General features: G+C 43.1%; 1 protein-coding gene across 1 annotated transcript in view; it reads left to right on the top strand.

Moving 5' to 3' along the window:
* Positions 1 to 23,200, top strand: part of TACC2 (transforming acidic coiled-coil containing protein 2) — a 202,077-nt gene that overhangs the window by 121,116 nt on the left and 57,761 nt on the right. Inside the window, exon 9 of the mRNA XM_084846024.1 lies at positions 12,116 to 12,264. Within this exon, the coding sequence (XP_084702150.1) occupies positions 12,116 to 12,264 (149 nt within the window). The remainder of the gene's footprint in view (positions 1 to 12,115; positions 12,265 to 23,200) is intronic.

Genomic DNA, 23,200 nt, shown 5'->3' with positions numbered 1-23,200 from the left:
GCCAGCTTGACAGTTTGGCTTCCATAATCCCAAAACTCCATTTGGGAAGTCAACAAAGCTAGTCAGTTTTCAGGCTTGATGTGGCTTTTCTCCTAACCTGGTAAGCCATGTTCAAACATCATATTTGAACAAGGCACAGTGAGTGTTGGGCTTGTGTGTTCCCTATTCCCTCCTCCCGCATGCCCGAGAGAAGATGTTTCATGCATTCACTTCAGCTTTACTTAACCACAGTTTGCTGTGCTGTCCAGACTCGGAACAGTGGTTAATATTAACTATGGTTATTTTCAATAAGCCAGGTTCATAAAACACAGTTACAAGTTGGCTTGTTTGAAACTAACCCCAGTTAATGTTAGCCATATTTAAAGTTAACCACAATTTGTCAGTTTGGACGACACAACAAACTGTGGCTAAACAAAAGTGGAAGTGAAAGCTTCCAAGATACTTCTCCCTGTCACATGGGAGGAAGAGGGAGCACGTCAGCTCAAGGTTCACTGCAGCTTGTTCACATCATGCTAAACTATGGTTTAGCATGATGTTCAAATGCAGTCATAATGTTTGTCTACTTGTTCTAATATTTTCTACATGGCAATGCATTGGTAACTATTATAATGATGTTTTGATATGTGTTCCTGTTGCTGTATTGCTGTTCTTGTGTTGTGAGCAACTTTGGGTAGTTCTGTGTGGAAAAGCAGCATAGAAATACTAAAAATAAAAATGCAAATGTGTTTATTACTAGCCAGAAATTAATTACTCAATTGCACTTTATCACGAAGAATGGAAAAACTCCTATATTAGCCTAGGTTTTCCTGATTGGTTTTTCACAAGCCCTGCCTTTCTCAATCTATACAATATTAATTGGTCCATGCCATGAGGAGTGTAGCACCTATAATCTAAGCCTGCAGAATGTAGGTTTTTAAAAAGAGCTTGGCTTGATTTTCTTTGTTTTGTATTCATATTACTGTTTTCTTGTGTGAAGTGCATGTACTTTGCCCGGAGTTGCTCCAGTTTGGGAATCTCATTTTCGGTTCTGTGAAATAGTTTGAAAAGTATTCTTAGAAACCAGCTAACTAAGGCTGCAATCCTAAACACATTTACTAGGGATTAAGCCCCACTGAAAAAAAAGGGATTTACTTCCAAATAAACATAAATAGGATTGCCCTGCAAACCTATACGTGCCTCTCAGACCTCCTTGAAACAAAGAAACATTTTTTCTAAATCTGGCTACAAATACCATCCTTTCTTTCTTTTTATGTTTGAATATCAAATGATTCTAACAAACCTATTTTTGTCTGTTGTACTAATTTGAAATTTGGCATTGTGGACCGTTGGACTCAAATCCTTAATCAGTGATAAAGCTCAGTGGGTGACCTTAGTCCTGTCACTTCCGCTCAGCCCATGCCTTACAAGGTTGTTGTAAAGATAACATAAAGCTGGGAACCTTGAGATCCTTGGAGGAAAGGTGCCCTCCCCCTGTTGTAAGGCAGCCCCCCTCAGGGGAAAGGAGTGGGCAGATCCCTCCCTCAGGGGGTTTATAGGGGTCACCATGGCAAGAGCTGGGCCTAGGGATGCCAGCAAGCCTGGCTTCACTCAGACAGGGTTGTCGCAATGTGTCCAGTTCTGACACCTGGTTAATGTTGCTTGAAAGCTTTGCTGTATCAAACTAAGAGCTATTCTAATCCATACAGTCAGATCCATTGCTAGTAAATAATACCTATACTTAAACATTCTGTTGTGCTGCACTTTACTGATTAAATTGATCTATTAGCTTTATAGGAAAAATTGAGGCATCCCCAAATGCCTAGAGGACTAAAGAGAATCTTATTTTGACATGGGGATAGTTTATTAACTACTATTTTTGAGTTTTTTTGAGATTATTTTTGAATTGCAGGTGTAAGTTGAAGTTTGCAGGGGTGGGGGGAGCCCTACTTACTCTAGAGTCTCCTACACTTCCATCCTTCCTCCAATTCCTAACACCTGATTTAGAGCAGTATCCAAAGGGACCTGCCAATTTCACTGTGCAAGTGGGACCCACCACTTGTGCAATGGAGATTTAACACTTTCTATAGGAAGCCCCATGAATATGAACTTGAGCACACTCGGGAAAGAGTGGAGGACAGGAAGGCCCGGCATGCTATGGTCCATGGGGTCACGAAGAGTCGGACACGACTTAACAACTGAACAACAACAACATAGGAAGCCCCAAATGAGCAGAAACACTCATTTCTATATTGGGATGGGTTGGTGGAGTTCTCTGATCCAAGCTCCGGTGACCTGCCCTGTCCCAAAAATTAGCACTTCCACTCCTTTCTGGTTGCTCTTGGAAGCACCAAATCTCTTTTGTGTAAGCAGTGGATCTAGCTTGTGGAACGGAATTGGTGGGAGCACAACGGAATGGCTGGGGACACAGCACCCATTGGACACTGCCCTTATGTCATTAGTAGAATGACTGCAGTTAAAGGAATGCTGTATTCTAGCAGACGGCTTACACTTGTAGTTCTGACATTAATGACTTGCATTGTTTTCTTGACCAAAATATTTTGTACAATGCCAAGGGCAGAAATGCATGGATGTTTACTGGAGAAGAAAGAGATGCTGTCATGAAGTCTATTGAGGTAACTATCTTGCCCCTTGTTTGTCTGCATGCAATCAGTCTGAAAATCACGCAATGGAAAGGATATTGGTTAGAGCTGCTTCACATTCTTAATTTTTCTTCTACCAAGAAGCTCTTTGGAAAAGGTTTGTCTCGCTCCCTCTTCCTCTCTCCCTCTCCCTGTCTCACACACACACACACACACACACACTCTCACAGAGTTGGATGCGAATGGTTTTCACTGCTATAACTGGACTGGTTAGGCAGGTCCTGCATATCTCAACAGTATTATGTATAATGATAGCATCCTGTAGCACCTGAGTTTGTTTTATGAGTGTAATCCAATTTGAGCACTTATCTGAGTAGATAAGAAGAATATAAATGGGAACAACATTCACTCATTCATTCATTCATTCATTTACAACATTTGTATACTGCTTCACATCTAAAACAGATTCTGGAGTGGTGAACATAAAAGGGAAAAGATTAAAAAAAAGATAAAAAGAATTAAAACACCATACTAAAATTTGTCATTTTAAAACGATAACAATAAAAACATGCTGGTCAGTTAAGGAATGCTTTCTGGAAGAGAGCTGTTTTCTGGAGGTGCAGGAAGTAGCACAGTGTTGGCCTCCAGGAGCAGGGGATTCTGAAGGGGGTCACCACACTGAAGACTCTTCTCCTGGTAAACTCTAATCGGGCCATGGGTCCATGTGGAACCACCAGGAGGATGCCGTCAGTGACCTGGCAGGTTGGTAAAGGACAAAGCGCTCTCTCAGGTTTCCTAGTCCCAAGTTGTTTAGGGCTTTGTACACTAGCACCCAAACCTTAAACCTGGCCCAGTAGCAAATAGGCGGCCAGGGACAAACACCATTACTGTGATATGAGTCTTTCATAGGCTACAGTTTACTTCATAAGATACATGGTGTGACTGGGAAAGTTACTGTGTTTGGAGAAGAAACAGTTTTACCCAGAGAAAGATAAACATCTACCTTTGCTGTCTCACCTGTGTCTTCCTTCATAATGTCCTCCTGAGTACTTACGTAGCACTTGTGCGTCAAGTTTTCTGGCCTCTTTGGAGTCTCTTTGTATACACATACGCTTGTGCAAGAGTGGCCAACTATGGACTGTGGGCCACCTCCGGCCCTGAGGAGGTTTTCATGCAGCACAGCTGCCCAGCCTTGGGAGCAAGTGGCACAACAATTCCTCTTGCTGCTTCAGTCAAGGCAGGCAACCCAGCTGGCCACAGCTACCTCAGGCTGGCATCAGTGTGACAGCACCCACAGTTATCATTGCTGATCAGTTGTGATGGTGACAGTGACATCAGGACAGGATATGGATATTTTGCAATATGGGGTGAGACTCTGATGCTCCTCTGAGGCTTGCTATACATGCTTTATAAGTTACGGGGAGGGATGGAGAAGAGGAGGCATTTCATCTCTCTCTCTGCCAAGGGCTGACAGAATTTGCTGGGAGGTGGAGGAGCAGGGTAATCCCCCTCCCCATCCCATCTGCGGCCTTGGGCTGGAGTGTTGGGGTAGAAGGAGTGCTACAAGTTAACCCACTCTAAGCTAGTTTAAAAACAGTCAAATGCAGTCCAAACAGATTTTTTATGGAACGTATGCAGCTTATACCTTCCCAGTTCAGCTGATTTCATATGTTTGGCATTTTCCCTTCACCATTGGGATCTTTATTATTTTGTTTCCATTTTACAAACCTTTTATTAGGACTGCGTTTTATTGCTGAAATGCAATATTACCTTTTGAGAACTGAATTTCAAAGTGAGGATTAATCCTTCCTTGTATTGTTTACATAAGCCAAGAGGACTTAACACAAGGGAGGTAAACTTGGTTTCATTATTGTAATGTGTTGCTATAGTTGTGTAGTCCTAGTAGTAATAATATGTAAGGCTTTTATTTCAGCTCCTTATTGTTAGTTTCTTCAGCAGTTATGGCCTGTCACATAATTTCCATACCCATATGTGGCCCTCAGGCCAAATGATTTGCTCATCCCAGTTCTAGTGTATCACCAGTTATCCTGGAATATTCATTTATGTGTGTAACATGAAGGCCCTCTACTAATTTAAGAACAAAATATTAATATGCAGCTGAGTAAAGGAGCTATGTATTTCATGACACAGACAGGGTTCCAGTATATTGTTCTTGTTTATCACCATATCATTTTTTGCATAAAAGGTGATAGAGGTTGTGACAGTGTTAAAACTAAAGCGAGGGCAGGGAGAATGTCTTTTGTGTCACACTGTAAAAGCCTTGCTGTCTCATATTACCTGGCTTCATTCATGCAGGATACTAAAATGTCTGAAACTTTCTCTGTGCTCATGCTAATATTCCTGACCCAAATACTTTAAAAGCAAATACATGTGATTAGAGGAGAGGATTGGGATTCACAGCGTAACTTCATGATAAGGTACATCAGTGAGAATCCTTAACATTTTTTTTTAAAATACTTCAAATACAGATTTTCAGTAATTTCACATTTTGAATAATAATGGAAAGGCAGCTAAGAAATAAATAAAATAAGTTGGCATTGTTTTCAAAGTGTGCTTCAACGTCTTCAATACAATTCTTTATTTCCTGTTTACCTCCTTTTCCTGTTTCCTCTGCTTGCACTTCAGTTTTTGTTTTTGAAGAGGCTGCTATCCTGATGACTTCAATCAATGACCTAATTTTTATTGACTTCAGTGGCCCAAAGTATCATAGAATTAGGTTATCTAGTCCAGCCTCTCTGTGAATACTGGGTTCTGCATATTTCAACAGATTAGTCTCATCAGTACAGCATTGCCAATAATTTATACTGTGCAACCAGCAAAGTGTACAATGGCGAAGGTTAGGACAGGCATATACTGTACTAGCAATTACTTTTGACATAAAGAGTAAGTGTATCTGTTGCAGTTAACTACTTCAACTAGTTATATAGTATCTATGATAAAAAAAAAAAAGGGAGAACTCTCAACCGAGGAATTCTATCACTCTGCACTGGTAAGTTATCCAGTGCTGCATCCAAATCCCCGTTCTTGAAAAGAATGGTGCTTAGTGTTTGCAAAAATCTAGATACCTCCCGGAGAATTATATTCTAGTACTTAAAGACCACCACCCCTTTCTCAACATTCATAGTTTTTGTGAAAGGGCATATGAGATTGTCATTGCAGCTAGAGGTGTACACATGGAATAGGATCCGGGAGTTCAGCAAGAGCAGATATCTACCACTTCATTGAAGACATTCATATTTAAATTGAAAGATTATACCTGCTTTCCCACAAATAAGGTTCTGGTGCTTTAAAATTTAGTTAAACTATAAAGCAATAAAATACACACGATGACATAACTCCTGGCCCTCAGACCTCCCAGTGTGCAGCAAGGGATTCTGATGAGGATAAGGCATAGGCTACTTCCTCATGGGCAGGACAGGCAGTGCCTCATTTAGAGCCCTCCCAGCAAAAGACAGAGCCAAACTACATGTTCTTCAAATCACACACAGCAGAGTTATGTTTGATTGGATTGTTCACCTCCGTGTAAGTGTGCATTGCGGTGATTAGGATTGTGATCATTCTGCTCCGGGAAGGGGAGTTTTAAGCTTTGCCCGTTCCTGTTTTCATCTTGAAATTCCACCTTCTCCCCATGTGTGTGTGTGTGTGTGTGCGCGCACGCGCGTGTGCGTGTATGGTGTTTTAAAAAAAGAAAAACCTCTGCACTGATCCCAGTGGAGACTTAAAAAAAAACCCCTTCCCATGGGGGCGGGTGGAATTTGGGGACAAAAATGGAAGGGGGAGTTTAAATCCCCCCTCCCAGAGCACCATGGTCCTGATCCAAATCGGGGCCCTGTGTGCTTACACTGAGGTAAATTATCCAGTCATGTATGGCTCTGCGTGATTTGAAGAATATGTAGTTTGGCCTACAGCCATGCCATCATCCTCTTGCTCAGAGAACCATTTCCTGGTGGAATTTCCATCTCCCCAGCCTTGCAGAGGTCTCAGGTTACAAAGTCAAGTGAGGGTTCTTTAAGAGTCCAGTCAGCTCCTCCAGGAGGGATGTTGCTGACCACACTATGGGTCTTGTCTGCCTACATAAAACCTCAGTTGGCTTTAACTCCCTGCTGAGACAACATCCTCCTATTGTTCTATTAGAAGGGAGCAGCCCTCAGGATCCAGTTGGAGCTACCCAAGGTCCTGTGTTCTTCCTGCATTGATCTGATTTGACCAAGTCCCCTGTGACCCTCAAAGAACCACAGAATGGGACACACAATTCCTCATGGGAAATTTAGTTGTAATCCTTACAATAACCCTGTAAAATACATCAGTGTATTATTATCCCCTATCTTGCAAAGGAGGACTGAGGCTGAAAGGGAGTGGCTTGCCAAAGGCCACCAACTGAGTTCAAGATTTTAAGTTGGGATTTCCTGATCATAGCTCAGTCTCTTAGCCACTATGCTATACCAGCTAATACCCTACATGGATCTCTCCCCTCCCCGCACTTGATTCTTTCCAGGAAGAGGTGGAGATTGAGCCTGAATTTAATCTTCAAGAGTCAGGGAAATCTCATATTCAAACAAAAATGCGAAGTTCTAGTTGACTATTCATCTCTTCTCATGATGTGAAAAGTTTGAATCGAGTTGGAGCATGCAAACTTGAGGCCTGCTCCTGATGTCTCCTTGGTGGGATAAGGGAGGAGCATTGGAACGTATCCAGCCTTGCAGATCTTACAAATGATATATGGGGAATTGTTGGGAAGTGGAAGATGTGGGGAACAAAGGAAACAGAAATATTATGATAGTAAATCTGCCATACTGAAGTTAATTTGGGAGGAGTCTAGTTTTCAACTGTGGAAACAGAAGGTGTTTTTTTTCTGAGAATCCCAGCACTTTGTATCCATATGTAAGTGTGTGTGTTCACAGCTTCTATTCATACTTTGCAGTTGACAGAGTGTGTGTTCTGATATGCTAAAATCTGGTTTCTGATGCTGTTCTGTGGATCAATCTTTTCCATGAAAAGTTCCATTTTCTGACGCTGCTGCTGCCCATAACATCTCAAATAATAGTGAAAAAAAATATTGCTGTGATTTTCTTGCTACTTTATCAGTAGCAATGAACGAAAGCTGTAGGGTAGGATTTTAAAACATTGATAGTGAAAAGCACCCCAACATGATTAGGAAACGCTACTTCATATGCTGAAATCCTGGGGCAAAATATAGAAGAGAATGGTGGGTAATGTGTGCTTCGTAACTTACTACCCACTCCTCTTTTAAAGCTTCTAAATTTAGGTTGGTTAGCATGCCAATAGTGAAGCCTTTTTGTGAAGCGTGCTACCATACTTACTGATCATGTGCCCTACTATCAAGGAATACCAATACTGGATAAGGCTTTACTCCCTCTGAAAGGGCATGTTTGCAGCTTGGGGTATCTCCTGGATCCAACTCTGTCATATGAGGTCCAAATGGCTCCTGTGTATTTCACCAACTATGGCTGGTTCATCAGCTGAGACTACTCCTGGACAGAAATGGTTTAGCCACAGTTATGTGCCTGGTAGCCAGCCAGTTGGTTTGCTGCAATGTACTGCATGTGTTGAAGACAGTTTGGAAGCTCCAGTTAGTTCAGAATGCAGCTGCCAGAATTTTAACTGGTAATGCTTCTTCGGATTCCCAGCATGCCCATTTTAAAAGAGCTTCACTGGCTACTTGTTTGCTTTTCAGCACAATTCAAAGTGCTGGTGCTTACCTTTTAAGGCCCTAAGCAACTTGGAAACAATGAACTTGGAAGAGCACCTATTCTCATAATTAACCCTCCTAAACTTCATGGTCATTTGCCAATGCTCTTCTATGAGTGTTTTCCACATTAGAGGTAGGTGAGGCTGATGTCAGCTAGAGGAGGGCTTTCTAGGCATTGGTGCAACAGTTATGGAATTGCCTTCCTAAGAAGGTATACCCTGTGCTAAAATCGTTACCTTTTAGGCACCAGGCAAAGGCCATTTTATTCACACTGGCATTGTAAGTCCTGTTTTTGATCTTCCCATTTCATTTAATTCATTATATTTCTATAATATATAATAATATATTTCATGTATTATATTTCTTTTGTCTGTTTTTATGCCCTGCTTTTTTGTTCGGTCTTGGATTGTTGTAAACAACTCTGGAGACCATTTTGAAAACACTTTAAACAAATAAATACTTGCAGCAACAGCTGCTAGGAAGACATTAGATCAGCCATTTGTGGTGCAAAAAGTCCAAATGGTGTCCTCTCACATTACTCGCTAACTAATATAGGGCACAATCCACCATGAAACTCTTTGGTACATGCCTAATGGAAGTGAGCTAGCATGTTCTTGTGCAGTGTATGTTTAATTTCAGTGGGGCTCATGCATAAATCTTTTTTCTTGTGGAATTGTGCCCCATGGGGATATCTGAGGCAACATAAGATTTTTCATGTGATCGTGTCTGACATTAGGCTGTCCCTACTCTTTTACGTCAGGGATCTCTAACTTTCAGGAGCCAGAAAATTCTTGAAGTAATATATCTCGTGTGTGCTAGTAATATATCTTGGTTTGGGGAAGTGTCTTTGGCAGAAGTCAGGGCAAGATGACTGGACAGCTGTAGCCTTGGGCAGCAAATTCATATGGGTTGTGACCTCTTAAAAATAAAAGTCTAGAAAAAGTTGAAGGTGAAATAAAGGGTGAAATAAGTGTGCCATACTTGAACCGCATGTTACTGGCAAGTGTTTGAAACAGGGTACTGGACTAGTCAGCAAATGTTCAATAATATGTGAAGCAGCCCTAATAAAGGATGCACTTTGTAGAAAGGAGTGGCTTGTGCTTTTATTTTGAAAACTGCCTTTATTGAAGACAACAACATATGTGTTTGCTGTTTCCACAGAAATGCTTCTTTTTCCTAATTTAAGTGGGAGACGGGGGAGTAGAAATCCAATCAAGCCACAATCAACATAGTTTTCACCCATTATATTTCAAAAGGTTGAAATGACCTGGCAAGAGTTCTTTTGTTTGGTCCCCTGGCTTTATTTTTTTCTTTTATAGAAGCTCTTTGTTCACACTGATTCAGAGCCTTAAATGTGTTGGGAAGTTGCTGGGGACAGGGGCTGGGCACAGATTAGGAGGAATAATAACAATAAAAGCTGCAAGTTATACCTTTGCACACTGCACAAACATGGGTTGAGCCTGGAAACAAAGAACAATGCTTTGGGAAGCAATAATAGGCAGGGAAAGATTGAAGGCAAAAGGAGAAGGGGACAGCAGAGGATGAGATGGCTAGATAGCATCACCGATGCAATGAATATGAACTTGAGCACACTCCGGGAGAGAGCGGAGGACAGGAAGGCCTGGCTTGCTATGGTCCATGGGATCACAAAGAGTCAGACACGACTTAATGACTGAACAACAAGAGCGTTGCAGTTGCAAGCATTTGTCCATGTTTCTGTGTGTGTGTTTTCCAGGCTGAAAGTAACTTTATTTACAAGCTTTGCCACTCACACACACAAACAAATAAGAAAAGATTGGGAAACAGGGGAACAGTATTTTGCTAGAAATCCTTTGGCTTTGCACAGGTGTAGTAAGAAGGCAAATAAGTTCTCCAGAGATTGGCAGGTTCCAGGCAGCTGCATGTTATCGGACAATATAGCCAGGAAGACTAAAAACTCATTGGCATTCTGCAGAGTTAACAGAAGGGAATCTGGTCCATCAGACCACTTGAGCTGTCAGGAACAACACTGGGGGCTTTTCACCCACAGCCCGCGCAGATCTTGCACAGAGAAAGTGATTTTAAGTGAATATAACAGGAATGCAAATCCAGCAATTGCACTTCGTTGCTTACGAGAAATCCTCTCTTGTGAATCCAACCATTTGTCGCTTGCAAGGAGCCGCATTTTCCTTTGGGTCTGGCGAAGTCAGGGAAGCCTTCATCTTATCTGCTGCGTCTGGACTGCTTCCTCAGGAGGAAATGGCTTTCACCTCATGGCAAATTTTGTCCCCCATGCAGTGGGCACTTTGGATGTGGACAGCTGTGAGAAGCAGCGGAGACTACAGTCTCCTAGCCATGCAGCGAATCGCTGGAAATAGGCAAGTCAGCCACATCATTCAGGAAACTGTCACACCATTAAATTCATTTTATCAAAGATCAGAAGGAAAAGCTGCCATTTGACTAGCTGAAATGCTTGCTGAGCAGTTTTCAAGGCAATAGTATGCTACATTGTTTGCTTCAATTGTACTTTATATACATATAATTTTGCTGTAGTGTTTTTCCATTTCAGTTTATGTTAAAGAAAAGAAGCCTTCGTTTATCTTCAGTTCTAGAATCCTCAAATTGTAGTCTGCTTAAACGTCATCTTTGTGGCTCTTTGTATTCCCCATTCACCCTGCACATCTTTTCTATAGATGTTTCAGTTCCATCTCACATTTCATATGGTTAGTTCCACCTTGCATCTTCCAGTTCATTTATATTTGCTGCTATCATTTATTCCATCTTGTTTCTTTTTTTTTTTTTAAACAAATAACTTTGAGATAATATATGTAGTGGAAATATGATCCTGGTAAAGGGAATATTAGGGTAAACAAAATAGACTTTTAGCAGAAAGGGACATAGGGGGTTTCAGTGTTTGTTGCAGGCAAGATTCAGGAACATTTACTTTTGAAAACATAGCAGGTTAAATTACAGAAATTCAGCATGTGTTAATAGCTTTTGTTGTGATTATAACTAAAACTATATGCATATAACAATGTCATCGGGAAAGTGGTAACAGACTCCCCTCCACCATGTTTAAGCAAAGAAATTTGTGCATTTCGCATGAATACCTAATAGTAGTATACAGGCCCATTGAACAATAACAATCGACATTTAATATTAGAACCTGTGAGTTGGTCAGTAATAAAGATAGCACATGTGGTCTGAAATATGGAAGGTAGGGTGGAAAATGAGTCTGCCCATCGCATCTCCATAAATGTTGCTCTTGTTTGAAGGGCTAGGCAGCATCCAATGTTGCTTCAAGTCCATGTTCTCTTGTTTTCTAGGAACTCGCACTCAGCTGCTTAGCAAGGTAGATTTCTTCAGAACTTTAGAAAAGCATTTTGAAACTCTCATAAGAATTTTCTTATTAGGTCTTCTCATGCCAAGGAAAATTCCAACATCCCATTGAAAGGTCCCATTGACATTGTTTTAGTTTGTCTATGCTAAAGCCTCTTTTAGACTGAAAAGGCAGGCTTTTTAGGCAGCATTTACTTTATCCTACATGCATGTTTGCTTTTGTGATGCCTTGAAATCTTTAGTATCAAGATTTCTTTGGAGTGAACCTGTGAACATGATATTCTGCTCCAGAAATCATGCTGCAAAAAAAGCTTAGTAGTTATTCAGTATGTGTGAGAAATGCAGAAGTATTCTGGCCTCCTCAGTTAGGAGAGCTCTGCATTTTGTAAGTATTTTGTGTTTTGGTTTGTTTGTCTCCTTGGTTTTTGAAAATGTGCACCTGTTAACATCATTCTTCCCTCCTCCCCTCGCTTTTGTTTGTGCTCAGGAGTTCAGATTCTGAGGAAGCATTTGAAACCCCTGAATCTACAACTCCTGTGAAGGCTACACCTCCACTACCACAGCCACCACCTGAAGTTGCAACATTTGACATAGAGGAACAGGAAGTAAGACCTCCGCTTCCATCAGAGGACACAGGTAAGAATTGTAGAATGAATAGGATATGCTCATTGGAATATGAAGGTAAGGAGACATTAAATGTTCATTGTTTCTTCTGTTTGCGTTCACTGGAACAAAATGGGAAGGGGCCGTAGTGCTCACTGGGAGTGGCCGTAACTCAGTGGTGGAGTGCATGCTTGGCATGTAGTAGATCCCTGGTTCTATCATTGGCATCTCTGGATAGGGCTGGGAAAGAGACCTGATGGAGACACTGGAGAGCTGCCACCACAGGCTGTAGAGTTAGATGAACCAATCTGTCTGACTTCAGTATAATGTAGTGTTGTATATTCAATTGATGGTATGTTCAGGAGCTGATTGCCCCATTACCTTGTTTCCTCTATGACAGTTTCATACAAGGAGCTGTGAAATAAGAATTCTGGTTTGGTAACATTCTTGTCCTATCACTCACAGATCAAGGTCCAATCATGCTGTGAAGCCAAAGGACCGTTCCATGGGCATTATCCAATTATGCTCCAGCACTAGTGCTAACAGTGTTGGGCCAGTGCAGACCAATGCTTGTGAACATAAGAGCCATGCTGGATCAGACCAAGGGCCCATCTAGCCCAGTGTTCTGTTCACACAGTGGCCAATCAGCTGCCCACAGGAAAACAACACAAGCAGGACATGAGTGTAACAGCACCCTCCCACCCATGTTCCCCAGCAACTGGGGTATATAGGCATACTGTAATTAGCAGTGTAATTGTACACTGTAATTAGTGCTTGCTAGTGCAATCAGGGAAATGGCAAATTTATATCTACAAGTTATACAGTCAGGGCCAGAAATATTGGAACAAGGATAACTGTTTTGGCAGTTGGCCTCTGTACACCACCACATTGAAGTTGAAAGGAAACACACCCAGATGGGAGCGAAGTCAGGATTTTCAGCTGTAATTCAAGGGGTTTGACAGACGTGGGGCACTAACCATTCAGGAAGTACAGCCAGTGGCATACACACACACCCATCATTGGTGGCTCATAAGTAATGGAACGAATGGCTGACAAGCAGCTGCATGGCCAGGTGTGGCCTGTTTCCTTGGTACCCCATGACCAATCAAGCAGATAAAAGGCCTGGAGGTAGTTCTGAGTGTTACATTTGCATTTGATAGCTGTTCACTGGAACTCCCAACATGAGGTCCAAAGAGGTGTCCATGCGAGTGAAGGAGACCGTCACTAGGCTGAGGAAACAACATAAACCCATCAGAGAGATAGCAGAAACAGTGGGAGTGGCCAATACAACAGTTTGGAACATCCTGAAAAAGAAGGACTTAACTGGCAAGCTCAGCAACAGCAAAAGGCCTGGAAGACCACGGAAGACAACTAAAGTGGATGACCACAGAATTCTGCTCATGGTGAAGAGGAACCCTTTCACAACATCTAGCCAGGTCAAGAACGCTCTTGAGGAGGTAGGCATGTCATTGTCAACATCTACAGTCAAGAGATGGCTTCATGAATGTAAACACAGAGGCCTCACAACAAGGGTAAACCACTGGTAACGCTCAAGAACAGAGAGGCCAGATTAGCCTTTGCCAGCAAACACCTAAAAAAGCCTGCCCAGTTCTGGAATAAGATTCTTTGGACTGATGAAACCAAGATTAACTTGTACCAGAATGATGGGAAGAGAAAAGTATGGAGAAGGAAAGGAACAGGTCATGATCCAAAGCATACCACATCGTCTGTCAAACATGGTGGAGGCAGTGTTATGGCATGGGCATGTATGGCTGCCAATGGAACCGGGTCACTGGTGTTTATTGATGACCTGACTGCTGATCAAAGCAGCAGGATGAATTCTGAAGTGTATAGGGCTATACTTTCTGCTCAGATTCAGCCGAATGCTGCCAAACTGATAGGACGCCGCTTCATATTGCAGATGGATAATGACCCCAAACATACAGCAAAAGCTACCCAAGAGTTTCTGAAGGCAAAGAAGTGGGCTGTTCTTCAATGGCCAAGTCAGTCACCTGATCTCCACCCAATAGAGCATGCTTTTCACTTACTGAAGACAAGACTGAAGGCAGAAAGACCCACAAACAAGCATCAGCTGAAGGCAGCTGCACTAAAGGCCAGGCAAAGCATCTCGAGGGAGGAAACTCAGCATTTGATCATGTCCATGGGTTCCAGACTTCAGGCAGTCATTGACTGCAAAGGATTTTCATCCAGGTATTAAAGGTGATCCTTAAGTCTGAAATGATGTTGGTTTGTTCCATTACTTATGAGCCACCAACGATGGGTGTGTGTGTATTCCACTGGCTGTCCTTCCTGAATGGTTAGTTGTCAGGGTGGAAACTGAGCCCATAGAGCCCCAGAGCAGTTCTGATTCTGAGGAAGAACAGCAATCTGTGGGAGAGGAGCTCGCTCATCTCTCACAAGCACAAGGTGGTGTTTTGCTGTGACCTTTGGGGGTTGCAGGTTTCCCTGCAGTTACGGGCCGTCTGTCCCTTCCCCGAACCAACTTCGCATTTTGCGGTGGGCGTGTTGTAGGCGTGCGTAGTGCTTGCGTTGTTCTGTGATGCCCCTTTACTCCCCCCATCCCTTTGCAGCTGCACAGTTACAGAGGCACAGAGAGGCGTTTTCAGTTATTTAATCACACTTTCGCACATTTTTGCAGCTTCGTATCCTCGCAATGGTTGCTTTTGGACTCAGTGCCCAAAGGTGGGTGGAGGGGTCTTGGGAGAGGACCATCTTCACTCCAGCCACCATTTTGGAGTGATGGGTAGGCACGTACCACTCACACTTGTGACTAGGGATGTACAAAAGTCACTTACCTGGTCTCGCAGCTTGCTTTGCGGTGGGGGGGAGGCGCTTTGCTTCTCCCCCCGAAGTTCAGGCAAGGGAGGGGAGCTGTCCTGCCTCGCCTGGCCGAAATTCAGGCTGGGGAGAAGCGCCCCGTCTCCCCAGCCACGAACTACGAAAGTAAAAAAAAAAAAAGACCCCGTGATAGGCTACGTAACGATTTACACAGCCTATCATGGCTAGATTTGCAAAGTCAGCCATGATAGGCTACGTTAATCGTTACGTAGCCTATCACGGGTGACTTTGGGGGAAAAAAAAAAAGCGCGTTTTTTTTCAAAGTCACCCGTGATAGGCTACGTAACGATTAACATAGCCTATCACGTCTGACTTTGGAGATCTAGCTGTGATAGGCTACGTTAATCGTTACGTAGCCTATCACGGGGTTGTTGTTTTTTTTTACTTCAGCTGTAATGGCGGTGGCGGCAGCCAGTTGAAAGACCGGCTGCCGCCCCCACCCCTGCCGAAAGCCCGCCGAACTGCTGCTGGGACCCGCCGCCGGGAGGGACATTCGACTATGGTGAGTCCCATCCCGGGGGGGTGGCGAAGAATTTCACCGCCGATTTCGGGGGGCCGAATGCGTTGGCGCTCGGCCCCCCGAAGATTCGGGGAGAAATTCTCCGCCATCCCTACTTGTGAGTGTGAACCATCGCGAGAGTCTTGGGCTGGGGAACTGACAAACAGATGGTGTGGAAATGAAGCAGCACAGAACAACCAATTTTTAACTAATAAGGGAGGGAAAGACACAACATAACCCCTAAAATACAAAACAGCCAATGAAGTGTTGCACCCCCACGCACAGCTGCACATTAAAAGTATAATGGCAAAAAAGGAGCACTGTGACTCTGTTAGGGAAGCGTGCAGTAAATCGCAAGTGTATCACAGTTCGCTAGATGCTAGTTCGAAGCTGCATTGCTGCGCAGTTGCGACGGGGTGGGGGGTGAAAGCAGTGCCATATAGATTGGGCCTAGGACAGCCTTCCCCAATCTGGTGCCCTCCACATGTTTTGGACTCCAATTCCCATCAGCCTCAGCCAGCATGGCCAATGGTCAGGAATCCTGGGAGTTGTACTTCAAAACATCTGGAGGGCACCAGGTTGGGGGAGGCTGCAAAAATATTGCAGATGAGCCTAAATGAGAAACATAAACTGCACTTTTTCGTGTCCTAAAAGATCTGTGTGCTGGTGACAGTATCCAAAGCCCAGTACTGGTCACAGGGCAAAACTTCGCTAGGTTCCATGTGTAAGATGAATATATATGTTCCTTAATGTAACAGCAAAGCTCCAGCCTCTGCGATTAAATGTCATGAGTAGTAAAACCCCTTTGTTGAGGCTGCTTTGAAATTAAAGGGCAACATTCCTTTCATTTCTGACTCACTTCTGATGTCAAAAGGGCAGGATCTAAAGAAGCTTCCTGCAGCCACAAAGCTGCATTGTCTACTGTTAAGCCTTCCTGTGATGGTCCTTCTGCCTGAGTTTTCTTTTTACATTAATGTGTGTAGCAGGACTCCTACAGTAGTGTCGTAATGTTATCCCTAATAAAAGTCTGTGTTTTCCAAGCACTCTAAAAAGTTGTAGTCAAAATGTCAGCTCTATGAATTACCATGAATTATTCTAGTTTACTCTAGTCAATTAGTATAAAATTAGGGAACTTGTATCCTTTTAACAAATAATTTGATGAGCCTGGCTGAAAAATAAACAGGTTAGAGCAGGCACATTCTATGTACGAAGCTAATATAAGAAACTGGAATGAATTCAAGTAAAAAATTTTTTTTACTGCTTCTTGGTAGAAAAGAATTTGCTAAAGACACTTCCATGTCTTGCCCACATTGGGCACACTGATTCATGTTGATGGCTGCTAGTATAAATGGGCTGGCAGAATCAGTATACTGGCACAGAATTTGTAGCACAAAACCAATGATGCCAAATCACCTTGCTGGTAGGCACCTCTTCTTGAGCACTTCTTGTCTATCACTGAAGAAGATGCTGTCTGGAAATTCGCCTAAATATGAATTCATTATCCTCGGCAGAGGTGCCATGACAAGGTGGGTTCTAAATGTATGAGCAGCAATTGGTGAATTTCAGAAAGGGTGTTTAACTGAATAAGATTTATAAAAGCTAGGGAATTGGGTCTAACGACCCTGAGTGAGCTGAATAAATAATACAAATAAAATAAATTGTATTCCTGAGAGTTTTTAAAGAACTCAAATGTTACATTGCTGAGCTTCTAACAAATATATGATTTATTCTTAAAACTGGCCTCTGAACCAGACGATTGAAAAATAGACATTGACCTGATTCTCATGACACAAGGGTGATTAATAAGCCCTGGTGACTTATTAAGTACTTCCGTGTGTCTTGCCCAGTTGACCTAATTGTCATGATGTCCAAACCTGGCAAAGGTGGGTGACTGGGGTGGTTAACAAACCACCCAGTAACCCTACAGCAGACCATGGCCTATTAACCACCCTGCAATCACGCGAACCAGTCGATTGCAACATCGATTTTTAAAAGGGAGTCCAGGGAACGTTTTGTGCAAAGACGGGCATGATAAAGGACAAAGAAGGCAGGGACCTAACAGAAGCAGATGAGATTAAGAAGAGGTGGAAAGAAGACACAGAAGAACTGTACAGAAAAGATCTGAATGTCCCTGATAGCCATGATAGTGCGGTCACTGAACCTGAGCCGGACATCCTTGAGAGTGAAGTCAAGTGGGCCTTAGGAAGCATTAGTAACAACAAAACTAGTGGAGATGACAGTATTCCAGCTGAGCTATTTAAAATCCTAAAGGATGATGCTGTTAAAGCGCTGCACTCAGTATGCCAACAAATTTGGAACACTCAACAGTGGCCACAAGACTGGAAAAGGTCAGTTTACATTCCAATTCCAAAGAAGGGCAATGCCAGAGAGTGTTCAAACTACCGCACAATTGCGCTCATTTCACATGCCAGCAAGGTTATGCTCAAAATCCTACAAGCTAGGCTTCAGCAGTATGTGAACCGAGAACTACCGGAAGTACAAGCTGGGTTTTGAAGAGGCAGAGGAACTAGAGATCAAATCGCCAATGTTCGCTGGATCATGGAGAAAGCAAGAGAATTCCAGAAAAACTATTTCTGCTTCATTGACTACGCTAAAGCCTTTGATTGTGTGGATCACAACAAACTGTGGCCAATTCTTAAAGAGATGGGAGTACCAGACCACCTTACCTGTCTCCTGAGAAACCTGTACGAGGGTCAAGAAGCAACAGTAAGAACCGGACATAGAACAACCGATTGGTTCAAAATTGGGAAAGGAGTACGACAAGGCTGCATATTGTCGCCCTGCTTATTTAATTTATATGCAGAGTACATCATGAGAAACGCCGGGTTGAATGAATCACAGGTCGGAATTAAGATTGCCAGGAGAATTATCAACAACCTCAGATACGCAGACGATACCACCCTAATGGCAGAAAGTGAAGAGGATCTCAAGAGCCTCTTGTTGAGGGTGAAAGTGGAGAGTGCAAAAGCTGGTTTGAAACTCAACATTAAAAAAACTAAGATCATGGCATCTGGCCCCATCACTTCCTGGCATATAGAAGGGGAAGAAATGGAAGCAGTGACAGATTTTATTTTCTTGGGCTCCGAGATCACTGCAGACGGTGACTGTAGCCATGAAATTAAAAGACGCTTGTTCCTTGGGAGGAAAGCTATGGCCAACCTAGACAGCATAGTAAGAAGCAGAGACATCACCTTGCCGACAAAGGTCCATCTAATCAAAGCTATGGTTTTCCCAGTAGTAATGTATGGCTGTGAGAGCTGGACTATAAGGAAGGCTGAGCGCCGAAGAATTGATGCTTTCGAACTGTGGTGCTGGAGAAGACTCTTACGAGTCCCCTGGACTGCAAGGAGGTCAAATCAGTCAATCCTAAAGGAAGTCAACCCTGACTGCTCATTGGAAGGACAGATACTGAAGCTGAAGCTCAAATATTTTGGCCACCTAATGCAAAGAGAAAACTCCCTGGAAAGGACCCTGATGCTGGGAAAGATTGAAGGCCAAAGAGAAGGGGACGGCAGAGGATGAGATGGCTAGATAGCATCACCGATGCAATGAATATGAACTTCAGCACACTCCAGGAGAGAACAGAGGATAGGAAGGCCTGGCGTGTTATGGTCCATGGGATCACGAAGAGTCGGATATGACTTAACGACTGAACAACAACAGCAGGGCGGATCTGAGAAATTACAGCTTAATGTCAGTTACAGGTGAATTGGTGGAAACCTTTATTAAAGGTAAAATGATCAAATGTGTAGAACAACACATCTTGCTGAGGAAAATTCAGTATGGCTTCTACAAAGGGAAATTCTGCCTGACTAACCTTTTAGAGTTCTTTTAGGGTGCATTCCTATGCATGTTTAGAAAAAAAGACCTACAATTCCCAGCATGCCCCAGCTAGCAAGGCTGGTTGAAGGGATGCTGGGAGTTGTAGGACAGTTTTTCTGTCTAAACGTGTATAGTATTGTGCCCTTAATGCATCAACAAGCATGTGGAAAGAGGTGATTCAAAAGATATTGCATACTTAAGGCCAAACTGAACGTTCTGCTAATTGTGCACAGCAAAGCTATGCATAATTGACATACTGACTTGAGTGTAAGTGTGCACAGCCCCTGGAATCAATTCAGACATTAAAAAAAAAAAATTAGCCACCCCATGGTGGGGAGGGGGAAATTTCAGAATGAAAACAGGAGCGAGGAAAGCTTAACCCCACCCCCACCCTGAGCACTATGGTCCCAATTCAAATTGGGGCCATGCACGCTTATATTGAGGTAATTCATCCAATTACACATGCTCTGCTGTGCATGATTTGAAGAATGTGTAGTTTGGCCTTTAGATGTTCAAAAGCTTTTGACAAAGTCCCTCACCAAAGGCTACTCTGTAAACTTAGCAGTCATGGGATAAAAAGATAGGTTCTCTTATGAACAGGTCACTGTTTAAAGAATAGGAAGCAGAGAGTAGGAATAAATGGACTTCTCACAATGGTGGGGAGTTAGGTTCCCTCAAGGAACTGCGTTGAGACCAATGCTTTTTAACTTCTTCATAAATGATTTGGAATTAAGTGACCAGGTTTATTCGAGGGGGGGGGGGTAAAAACCCAAGCTGACTACAAAGAGCTCCAAAGGGATTTCTCCAAAACAGGCAACAAAACATAGCACATTTTTTTTATTATTAACATTATTTATGTATTGCCTCTCCACTAGAAACACAAGGCCCAAAGAGGCTAACAGCAAGTTAATAAAATACAAGCAACAGAATAATAAAACAAGAAGAAAATCAAGAAAAATGTCAGAGACAGGGCAATAGCCAATTCAAAGTTCAGTGTACAAGATGTTTCTTGGCTAAACAAAGCCCACCTAAGCTGTATTAATCACCAACAGAAGCTAAAAAGTGAAGGAGGCAAAGAACTGAAGTGCAGCCACAGAAAAGGCTCTCTCACATCACAAGCACTCTTGCTTCGACCCACGTTGGGCTGCAGAGAAGGTCCTCTCCATCAAGCTAGAATGAGAGGAGATGGTCCTTCAGATAAAGTAAATTTTAAGTAACGTGGTGCATATCCAGGCAAGAAAATCTGAACATCATAGGTACACTGATAGAATCTGAACTGCAGTGATTAATCAGGAAAAATATCTTGTGGGTGTGTGTGTGTGTGTGTGTGTGTCTGTCTGTCTATCTATCTATCTATCTATCTATCTATCTATCTATCTATCACATTTCCATACCACCTAATAGTTGAAGCTCTCTGGACAGTTCACAAAACAAAACTTAAAACCATAAAATACCATAACATGGGAAAACACCATATAAAAACCTTCAGTTTAAAGCATAACTCAATTAAACTATTGACCCAGTTTGTAGCAGTTGAGGCAGGGGAATTAAATTCCATGCTAGTGATCATTAGGAAAGGGATCAAAAATAAAACTGCCAGTATCCTAGTGCCCATATACAAAATTATGTGTGGTCACACTTGGAATACTAATTCCACAGTTGGACAACAACTTTATTAGGATTTACCAAAATGCTGTTAAAAAGTGTGCAAACTTTCGAGTTCAGCAAAACTCTTCACAAGGGTAGATGGTACAAAAATCAGGGGTGGATTAAAAGTTAGGCCAGATATTGAGTGCTGTAGTTTAGACTCAGCCTCAAGAATACTCCATATTGTTCTGGTTGATCCATCTCAAGAAGGATAATGTAGAGTTGGAAAAGGTACAAAGCAGCCAAAATGTTCAGGATGCTGGAACAATTCACTTATAAGGAACACATAGTTAGGGACAACTGTAGTTTAGAAATAATAGACTATATAATTTGGGGACTCAGGCGGTTTATAAAATTAGGCAAAAATTCCTAAATAGGCATTAGGAACTCTATAGAGAATACTATCTGCCCTGGTTTGCATGATTAAACAATGACATGTGAACCTGGAGGGAGAAACAACTCAGAGTTGGAACCCATGGTCCCTAGGTTGTTTAGTACACTGGAAGCAGGTGGTGGAAGTCACCATGCTTGCTTGCTCCTGCACACTTCTACATCCCCCCAAACTACCCATCATTAACAACTTGTGGGTTGTTTAATTGTGCAATCCGTCTCTCTCTCTCTCTCTCTCTCTCTCTCATATATATATAATAGTATTGATGGGAGTTATCAATGAAATTGATTGGCAGGAGATTGAGATCAGACAAAAGATTTGAGGGTAGCAGTACTTCACACAGCACATAGTTTATGGCATTCTCTCCCACAAGGTTGCTTTAAAAGTTTAGATTGCTTCAAAAGGAGATTAGACAGATTCATGGAAGATGGCTCTACCATCTTCTTCTTGCCATGATGGCTTTCTGAAGCTCTTCTTTCAGAGACAGTATGCCGTTGAATACCAGTTATTGGGGAGTAACCATGGAAGAGGGCTATTGCCTCTTATGCCCTGTTTGCAGGCCTCCCAGAGGCATCTGGTTGGCCATTGTGGGAAACAGGATCCTGGACTAGATGGACCTTTGGTCTGATTCAGCAGATCCATTCTGTGTAAGAGTGTGTGTGAACATACATGTGTGTGTGTGTGTGGTGTCTGTGTCTGTACGTATTGTATATATGTGTGTGTGGTGTCTGTATGTACTGTTGGTGAAAATCTCTTGGGGATTTTCCAGTGGAGAGAGCTGGTGATCCAGCCAAGGCCCTAGCCTCACTGTGGAACAGTGAGATGAGGAGGGCCATCGACATGATCGCACCTGAGTGCCCTCTCTGGCACTGTGGAGCCCGTTCTGCTCCCTGGTATACTGGGGAGCTGCGGTCAATGGAACAGGCTGGACGTCAGCTGGAGCACAAATGGCGCAAGTCTCAAAGTGAAGACGACCAAGCATACTCTAGATTGCATAATCGTGCCTATTGCGTGGCAGTGCGGGCAGCAAAGAAGGTTTATTTTGCTGCCTCCATTGCGTCCTCGAGTAGCTGTCCAGTGGAGCTCTTCCGGGTGGTCCGGCGGTTGTTAACACCTTCCCTAGAAAATGGGGCCCTGGCCCCGTGGAGGACCCGCTGTGACGTTTTTGCAATCGCTGGTCTCCGCAGTGACCTTGATGCTGTTGTTAGTGCAGTACCAGTCGAGGTGTCTGATGCCACCATCTGCCCGATTTTGTGGGATCAGTTCCAGTTGTTACGGCCTGATGATGTGGACAAGATGATTGCAGTAATGCAACCGACCATGTGCCCTCTTGATCCCTGTCCGTCCTGGCTAATAAAAGCTAGCCGAAGGGGTATGACTGGGTAGGTCCAGGGAGTGATAAATGCTTCCCTGTGGGTAGGGGTGGTCCCTGCTGTCCTTAAGGAGGCAGTAGTGTGGCCACTCCTGAAGAAGCCCACCCTGGTCCCGACGGTATTAGACAACTACCGCCCTGTCGCAAATACCCCTTTTCTAGGGAAGGTACTTAAGAGGGTTGTGGCGAACCAATTGCAGGCATTCTTGGAGGGTACTGATTATCTAGACCCATTTCATTCTGGGTTTCATTCTGGTTATGGGACTGAATCAGCCTTGGTCACCCTGATGGATGACCTTCATCGAGAGAGGGACAGGGGGAGTGCAACCCTGCTAATTCTGCTCCATCTCTCATCAGC

This window comes from Heloderma suspectum, chromosome 3 (genome assembly GCF_057233095.1).
Source record: "Heloderma suspectum isolate Gila_16-S chromosome 3, 16-S_ref, whole genome shotgun sequence".
Taxonomy (NCBI): domain Eukaryota; kingdom Metazoa; phylum Chordata; class Lepidosauria; order Squamata; family Helodermatidae; genus Heloderma; species Heloderma suspectum.
This window is presented reverse-complemented; position numbering and strand designations above follow the sequence as displayed.